Source organism: Siniperca chuatsi, linkage group LG21 (genome assembly GCF_020085105.1).
Source record: "Siniperca chuatsi isolate FFG_IHB_CAS linkage group LG21, ASM2008510v1, whole genome shotgun sequence".
Classification (NCBI taxonomy): domain Eukaryota; kingdom Metazoa; phylum Chordata; class Actinopteri; order Centrarchiformes; family Sinipercidae; genus Siniperca; species Siniperca chuatsi.
Window position 1 is genome coordinate 20,070,612 of NC_058062.1, and position 9,531 is coordinate 20,080,142.

The window sequence follows — 9,531 nt, forward strand, 5'->3', positions numbered from 1 at the left end:
GCAGAGTCATCAGAAAACTTCTGAAGGTGGCAGGACTCTGTGTGGTAGCTGAAGTCCGTGGTGTAGATGGTGAAGAGGAAGGGAGAGAGGACAGTCCCCTGAGGGGCCCCAGTGTTGCATTATATGTAGGTTCTATAATGGCAATGATTTTGACCTAACCTTAACATCTCATCAACGCAGCCTCCTAGAATACTATGTTGGAGATTTGAGCATATATAACATGTCTTTTTGCAGTAGAGCTTTCAATATTAATCCAAAAATGAAAGCAGCCATTCACCCTTGGACAATTTGTGTAATTTGGTTTCCATCTCATGGAATATCATATTCATATCATATTTTCATATTGATGTAGTCTGCAAAATTAGCTCCACTTATCAAAGAAAACATGTCAATAAGGAAAATGTTAAACAGCCACTAATTCATAAAGTAACAAAACTGCTTCTCTCTGAATTCACTGATATTTCTGCAGCACACAAAGCTGATCGGTTAGATAAGTACACAGCTGCTATAACAAGTGAAGAATGACTGTCTGACAGTCTACTGCTCTCCATGCACACCTCTCTCATTTTGCTCTTAGGCTTTTCTTTCTGTTCTATTCTTTCATTATTTTTGCTGCCTGAGTAGATGAAAGTGTTTTGTTTTTTTATTTGGAAGGAAAGAACAAGTTTTATAGTTGATTATACACTGACCTCTATAGGGTACATTTGGCATTACATAACTAAAAAATCATAATGCTGAATATTTCAAGGATTCAGGCTAACGTGCCAAAGTGGAGCCAGTAAAAGCATAGATAATGTCATGGAGTAAATTGGTGTTACTATGAATATGACATTCCACTGAATGGAATAATTCCATACAAAAATAAAATAAAAGTTGTGGGAGAAATAAAAATAATCTGTTAATTGAAGGTTGTAGCAACCATTCACTCACATTAGATAGATTATGTCAAAATGTAATTTATAAACACCCATTTACTGTACATGAGTCAAACTATACTAATAATATTTTAAAATGTATCTGTAATAATAAAACACTGTAGCATTATTCAATCAGTCATGAATCCTAATGCCTTCGGTGGTTCCCTGGTCAACATTTGTACTTATTCAGTGAAATAGCTTGACCGCTACAAGATGGATTGGAACAAAATGTTGGACAAACATTCAACGATGACCACACTAGATTTCATGGTGAGCCAGCACAGTAGATGCTGAGCTCACTCTGATGTTGGACAGCGCAAGTTCTGTCTCGTCTTTTAGACAAGGTTATATCAGTTATAACTGGGTGGGAATAGGAGGTGTGACCAGTTAAGACGTCACTTCCTCTGCGTAGCTATACTGTACATAGAAACACAACGTTTGCTTTTCCTTCTTGCTTCTTTTCTTAGCTGTCACAGAAATAGCAGCAATCAGGCTGCATGGAGCTCACCTCAGCCGTCAGTCAGCCCGACCTGCACAGCTGCTCTCACAGACAGACGGTGAAAGATGGAGGCTGAGATATGGGAAAGCTAGGTGGGGGAAGGAAAGACAAGACGAGCAAAGAGAAGTTAGGTTTTTGTGTGACGCTTTTTCACTGTGGGGGACAGGAGAGGCACGGTGATACAATCCAATAGAGCCGCTGTACAAAAACTTCCTCCATTTAACATGCTTAATGTGGAGCACTACAAGTTACCTGTGACACTTGGCACAGATAGAGACATCAGTATTCTGAAAACATGCAGGATGACTCACTGTTCTGACATTAAAAAAAAACTAAATTTCACTGGGGAACCTTGTTTGGAATGGAATAAAATAAAACAACAATACGCAGCATTCGGGTTTTATCCACTCTTCTTATAAAAACCCAGCACACTCAGATGTTGTGAAGTTCTTTTTCTATGCTGGCACTACAGTAATACCATGGATTGTTAACCTGTTTCCAAGTGCCAGTTATGGGCAGTTTTGTTACTTTTTGGTAGAGGGTGCAGTCAGTGTGACACTGGAGCTGAAGCTTACTTTGCAAGTGGAACCAAACTCACTGTTCTAGGTAAGTCGGAACTCACACAACTTAAATCCATCACGAAAAATGTTTATACTGTTTGATAATGGAGGAAAACCTATTAAACTGACTCGGAAGGATTTTGACCTGCATTGATCCTACTCTGGAAACAACACCAAGGTGACCATAAAGTATTTCTGATTTTAGCTAAATGTTTAAGTTTTATATAGTATTTTGGGGATATTGGAAATTTTGATTCTCAGACTACAAAGCACATTTGCAAAACATGCAAAGGGTCCTGAGATGATTTGGTGGAGAATGACATAAATCAGTATTTTTACACTGTGACAACCTCAACAAAGCACACTTTGGAACTGGAATAAAACTGACTGTTTGAGTTAAGTACAGGTTGATGAGGACTGAATAACTGAAATAGCCTCTGATTCCTCAAAGGGTTTTTTTCTCACTTGGGCCTTTGTAGTTTCTAGTCCAGCTCAGTGCTTTTTGATATCAAGAGTGTGCACTGTGCCAGTTACGAAGCCTATTTCGGCCCAGGCACAAAACTGACTGTTCTTGGTAAGAAACACATCAGATTTTCTTCTTATGAATTCACCTGTGAAGCAAATATACTGTATGTGATCATCACAGTCGTTTCAGCTGTTGTTGAGAGAAACAAATTTGTCTTCCAACTTAGCAAAAAGGCTGTTGTACAGCGATGTTGCTTTTAGGAGTTAAAGTAAAGTGCTCGAGTAATATACTGAAAGTATTAAAGGCAAAATGCATAAACAGCATCTTAGGCTAATTTGAGCACTGTTCAAGTGCACTGTGCTAGTGGTACTGATGAGGCTCACTTTGGTGGAGGAACCAGATTGACTGTTTTAGGTAAGAAATCAACATTAAGTTTATTAAAATATCATATAAGAATGGCATTGTTTAGATTTGATCCCCTATAAAGATACCCCAAAGCTTGAAAGACACTTTGCAAGTGATGATTAATGTACAAACTGCTATCAAAATGACTTAAATTATCATTAAAAAATGCCTCAATATCATATGTTGATGCTTAAAAGGTGATCTCTAGCAAGAGAGTGACTTGATTTATTGTAAACTACAGTGCATTACATTGAAAGTCTCCACATGTCAAAGTGTGACAAATTACAAAGAGCAGCACTGAGAAAGAAGCAGTAGAATACGTTTTTGTCACAGTCTGAGAGCTCCGTGTTCATTCTCCGAGGCTCACTTTGGAGCTGGAACTAAACTGACCGTCTTAGGTAAGAAAATCTGCAACAACAAATCAAACTGAGCATCTTTCAGAGCTTGTTTAAATGAGCGAATAGGCAAAATGTGGACTCTGCTTTTAGGCGATTTTATTTGGTGGCAGTAAATGTCGTATTCGCCCTTTAAACAGTAAAGATGTTATGGCACAAGTTAGTTTTGTTTCATTCCTAACTAGTCAGTCCGAACCTGTTCTCCAGCCAGCTGCTGCAGCAATAAAATGCCCAATTACTGCCCTCAGTGTGAGTGCTTATCAGCTCTGTGAATGTGAGTGTCCAGTCAGAGGCTTTGGGACTGGAACCAGACCTGCAGTCTTAGGTAAGGTAAAACAAATTATAATATAAAATTATATAGAATTTAAAAGTCAGATGCATTACGTAATATTCCGTAAGGCATAATTCCAAGTTAGCTGCTTTAATATTTACAAGGTACAATTTGAGGTTGTTTCACCATATTCTCTAAAATTGACCTAACTTTGTTAAAACTGTTAGGAAATGTTTAAGTTTGTTATACAGGCTGAATTTGGAGACACTTCCAGACGCTTGTCGTGTTTGTTCTGTGAAGAAGAGCAAAAAAAAAAAGGCAGTTTGCAGCTGTTAGTGCTGAAAGTTTGGACAGTTTTTGTTTAGTTGTGTGTAAGTGTGACCAACTACAACCCTGCTTACTTTGGTAGTGGCACCAAATTGACAATCTTAGATAAGAAAATAACATTACACACAATAATTCATCTCTGTAGTTACATGTTCTAATAGTTTTTGTTTTTCTAAAGTTTGGGATTGTAGAAAAAATATAGTTTGAATGTGGTTGCAATTACTTGGATTTGAGCTGTGTTGTTATGTAACGTTGTAGTTAGATGGGACCTCAAATGTGTGAAATCCAATACTGTGAATTTGGAAGTCAGAGGTTGTCCTTTAAAATATATTTTCTTTCTATTTTCAGTCAAATAAGGCAAAAGTTAAATAAAGCGGACACAAAGCAACTTAAACTACAGAAAAAAGTGTATGTCAGTGACACACTAATAAAGTGCGATGTAAATGTTAGAGTCTTGTGGAGTAAAATGAGATAAATCAGTCATACAATAAAATAATAAGTTGTTTAGTTAAGCCGTTTCCCAAAATGTCGTACTATTCCAATGATTTGTTTCCTTTGTCCCCGCAGAATCAAACCGTACTATCACCCCGCCAAAAGTCAAAGTGCTTCCACCTTCACAAAAAGAGTGCCAAAACAGCAAAGACAAGAAAAACAAGAAGACCTTGGTGTGTCTGGGTTTTGGTTTCTACCCGGACCATGTGAGTGTGTCCTGGCAGATCGACGGGGTAAATGTCACAGATGGCGTGGCGACCGACAATGCTGCTCTGTGGAAAGGGGAACATTACAGCATCACCAGCAGGCTGAGGGTCCCGCTCAGAAAGTGGTTTACACCAGGCAAGAGGTTCACCTGCACCGTCAACTTCTTCAATGGAAACACAACTGTGCAACGTTCACATTGGGTCGAAGGCGTTGAAGGTATGTTCACTTGCAACTCAGAAGAACAACAAACATGTTTTTAAGGATGTGAAACTCCAAAACTCACGATTGTACTGAAAAAACGATATCGTCTTTCCTTTTTCTGTCAGGACCAGGAGCTGGAGCAATAAGAGGTAAAAATTGTTTTGTGTGAACTTATACAGCTCAAACTACTGAATCATGTCACTCACTAAAATGCTGCAATTTCTTGCAGAGAAATATTTGAGGATCGTGCAAGCTGCCAAACTGTCCTACGCTCTTTTGATCATCAAGAGCAGCATCTACGGAGCCTTTGTGGTGTTTTTGGTGTGGAGGCTTCAGGTTCGTCCAACATGATGGTAGTCTTGTTGTGTCTCTGCACCAAAGAAATCCCAGCGGAAGTGTTGTACTTGTCATAGGAAATGGTTCTGTATATTTCAAATTAAAGAGCTCATGGCCAGACAGTCCCATTAAAGCCCCTTTCAGACATTAAATACGTAACATTGCTGGCTTCACCTTTCTGTTAAAGTGCCGTTTTTTTGTCATTCCGATACAAGTGTTTGTTATGTAAATGTTAGTTAAGGCTTCATTAGGACATGACGAGACCTTGTTACACAAAGCATCACAGTGCAGTCAGTGATGGATTTTGCTAATGCCCTAAATAATGACTACTGTGTGAATGTGGGACACTCACCCCCTTTTCTCACCCCATGTTTATATACTACTAATTTGCAACAGCGAATACAAGTTTTTGGGGAAATGTAATGCGGCTTGGATTACTGACGAAATGTTGTTCATTAAAGTATCTAGCAAGTCACATAATTTTGCTACTAAGCTTAACAGTAAAATTTTCAGTGACAACGCTCATAGCAACTACAGTAAGACATGACTGAACGTTTTTATGGTTACGTTTAAGTACTGTATTGCATTAGACTGATCTGAAATGAGAGGTTTATTAAACATGTCTTTGTGTACAAGAGATGATAAGTAAGTGATCAATTTATTTCAGTGTTCTTGAGAACAAGACCTGCATTTAATCTGTCTCTCTCTGTGTATTCGCTGATGGCATTCAATTCAGACTTGTGCCGTATTGGCAGAGTAACAGAAATGTCACAAGCACCGACGTTTATGTAAATGGGACTTGAGGACTTATTCAGACGTGAGGCCGACACGTAAAATTGCCATCACAGTGATATAACAAGGTGCATGTCTGAAAGGGACTTAAGTGAAGTAGGTGGAGGTGTTGGAATTAATCATTTTTTTAATAAATCACTGAAAATGTGTCCTTCTCTGTCTGCTGCACAGGGCTCATGTGGAAAACAGAACAACTGAGAGCTGCGCTGCACAAACCAGCTGATTCTCCTGGATTCTGTAAATAAAACTTAAAATGCATGAATGTTGAATTGCATTTTGCCTTCAATGCTCAATGAGCTAATCACATTCTGCACAAATTAGAGCAACTTGCTTGATTTAAACACGTGAATAATTTTATATCCAATGTTGATTGATACTTATCGATGCTGTCTGTTTGTGTAAGTGCTTGTGAACTGCTTTATGCTAAATTTAATTCTCAATAAAAGATTTTCAGAGGCGATATGCTGTATGGCATCGTTATTTCTTTGAAACGTTTGTCTGAAGTGGAAACAAGGTCAGAAAGACTTATTGTACAACACAACATATAGTAATGTTCCCACCTGTCAGGTGTCAGTCACACAGTTATTTGTTGTAGGCAAGCAAGTTATATCAGTTGCCATACATTTATGAAGACAGGAATTCACTGCCCACATATCTCAGCCTACACGGCATGACAAACTCAGTGGAGGTATTTTTAGGAGCTTGCTCATCTGTCAGTTTTCTGAGAATTCATATTTCCATTAATTTGACTAAGCTGATAAGATTTTCCATTGAGCTAAACTGAAAGAATCTCTCTGATGGCATCTCAGTGCTACATTCAGTTAAATCTACCATTGTAAATTATAACATTTTAAAATACTGTTTAGAATGCATCATAATTAACATATTCTTTGTGAGTAAAGCCATATTCCTTTAGGTTGTAGGCTTTTAGTAAAGAAGTAAATGTTCACATGTGAGTCAACCACAGCCCATAACATCAGGAAATCAATGTTCTCATCTCTGTACAGAAGAAGGTTGAGGCTGTTGTTTGTGAGGAACAAACCAGGGCATGAAAGCCTGCGGAGGCGTTAAGAGCGACAGCAGAGGAGAGGATGTGGTCACAGAGCGACCTCTTTGTGCTCAGAAACGACGGAGGTGCAGGCCTCCACTTCACCGCAACCTTTGCAAACAACACCTGCATCTGTGCAACAACCCCTGGCACTGCACGAGACTTCATCAAACTGCTGTTTCTGTGTCAACTGAAGCTACAGTATGACAGCTGCTGAGTATGATCTGCTGCAGCAGCCTGAACATAAAGAATATTGCAGCATTTAAAATGCAAACAGGACATACGCTAAGAGTCATTTATCTGCTGCTAACTTCCTGGAAGGAAAGCCCCTGAAAAGAGACAGCTTAATCAGGTTGAGTCAAGTCCACCAAATTTTGCAACAAGATATCACAGCTCAAAATGTGTTCTACCAAACAACTGAGAAGACCATTAAAGGGTTAAAGTCAAAATTATGAGACAGGACATCAAAATTATCAGATACTAAGTAAACATTTTGACCAACTAGGTCACAATTATCAGACACTAAGTGGGAAATGTTGACTGTAAGTCATAGTTCTGAGATAGCAATTCAAAATCTTAAGACACTAAGTCAACAATTTGACCTACTAAGTCAAAAGTATGAGAAAGTAACTCAAAATTTTGGCTTCTATATAAGCAAGTTATGTAATTATATTTGAGAAAAGAGCTTCTGTACAAACTTTCTGTTTCTTCTTTCCTGCTAACCCTAACCAATCCTTGTGCGTTTATTGAAAAAGATTTCTGACCATTTCTTAAATGGTTATTTTTCAAACAAACAGAAGCTGTGCAAGTGCAATGCAATGCTGAATGAGGTACAACACTGATATGTAGGTTGCAATACAAATACTTGTTCATAAGTCCTACTTTTGGTGATGTAATGCTGTGTTTAGGTGAGGCTGGAAGTGAAAAATAACAAATGCTTCACAACGAACCTCAATATATTTGAGCTTCTGAGGTAGAAAAGGTTCAAATCAATGTAATTTTATTTATATAGCGCCAATTCATAATAGAAGTTATCTCATTGCACTATTCCTATAGAGCAGGTCTAGACTTTACTCTCCCACCATGAGCAAGCACTTGGCGACAGTGGCAAGAAAAAACTTCCTTCTAACAGGCAGAAACCTCGGGCAGAACCAGACTCAATGGTGGGCAGCCATCTGCCACTGCCATGTTTTGAGAGAGAGAGAGAGAGAGAGAGAGAGAGAGAGAGAGAGAGAGAGAGAAGGGGGGTGGGGGAGAGAAGGAAGCACAATGCAAATTCCACCTAGAATTTTAAAATAGTAATAATGTGATGGTAGTGGTAATATTAATAGTAATAAAGTAATAATATTTTTGTTATGTTATAGGAATAATAATGACAATGATGGTAACAAGGCCAACAACAACAACTGTAGTAGCAGCAGGTGGCCCACAACCAAAGATCCAGACTCTGCAGCTCCGGAGGCAGAAATACCTGCTGAAAGCGACCGAAGGAGAGAACAGAGAAACGAGAAAGCGAGTTTGTAACATGCAGTAATGGGATAAAAATGCATACAGATGGAGAGGGAGAGGAGGAGAGAGGAAAGAGATGCATCATGGGAAGTCTCCTGGCAGTCTAGGCCTATAGCAGCATAACTAAGGGATGGCTCAGGATTCACCCAAGCCAGCCCTAATTATAAGCTTTATCAAAGAGGAAAGTCTTAAGTCTGCTCTTAAATGTGGAGATGGTGTCTGTGTCCGAACCCAAACTGGGACCTGATTCCACAGGAGAGGAGCTTGATAACTGAAGGCTCTGGCTCCCATTCTACTTTTGGTGACTCTAGGAGCCACAAGTAACCCTGCATTATGGGAGTGCAGTGTTCCAGTGGGTTAATAAGGTATTATGAGCTCTTTAAGATACGATGGTGCCTGACCATTGAGAGCTTTGTAGGTGAGGAGAAGGATTTTAAATTCTATTCTGGATTTTATAGGAAGCCAGTGCAGAGAAGCTAATACTGGAGAAATATGATCTCTTTTCCTAGTTCTTGTCAGTACACATGCCGCAGCATTCTGGATCAACTGGAGAGTCTTAAGGAACTTATTCGGGCAGCCTGATAATAAGGAATTGCAATAGTCCAGCCTTTAAGTAACAAATGCGTGGACTAGTTTTTCGGCATCATTTTGAGACAGGATGTGTCTGATTTTTGCAATGTTATGTAGGTGAAAGAAGGCAGTCATTGAAGTTTGTTTCACGTGGTGGTTATAGGATATATCCTGATCAGAGATGATGTTGAGGTTCCTTACGGTGGTGCTGGAGGCCAAGGCAACATCCATCTAGAGGAACTATATCTTTAGATAATGTGTCTCGGAGATGTGTGGGGCTAAGTACAATAACTTCAGTTTTGTCAGAGTTTAACATCACAAAATTGCAGGTCATCCAAGTTTTTATGTCCATCCTTAAGCCATGCTTGAAGTTTAGCTAACTGGTTAGTTTCATCTGGCTTGATCGATAGATATAATTGGGTATCGTCCGCATAATATATATATAAAGCATATATAAGGTGAATAGAATCGGCCCAAGCACAGAATCTTGTGGAACTCCATGACTAACTTTGGCCTGCACAGGGCACTCACTGTTG

The 9,531-nt window shown here is 39.0% G+C and overlaps 1 gene segment (V, D, J or C); it reads left to right on the top strand.

Moving 5' to 3' along the window:
* Positions 1–1,366: 1,366 nt before the first annotated feature.
* On the top strand, positions 1,367–6,328 carry LOC122868581. The segment is given in 6 exon segments: positions 1,367–1,587; positions 2,807–2,856; positions 4,408–4,755; positions 4,866–4,889; positions 4,970–5,076; positions 6,040–6,328. Coding segments are annotated over 6 exon segments (648 nt in total).
* The last annotated feature ends 3,203 nt before the right edge of the window (positions 6,329–9,531 follow it).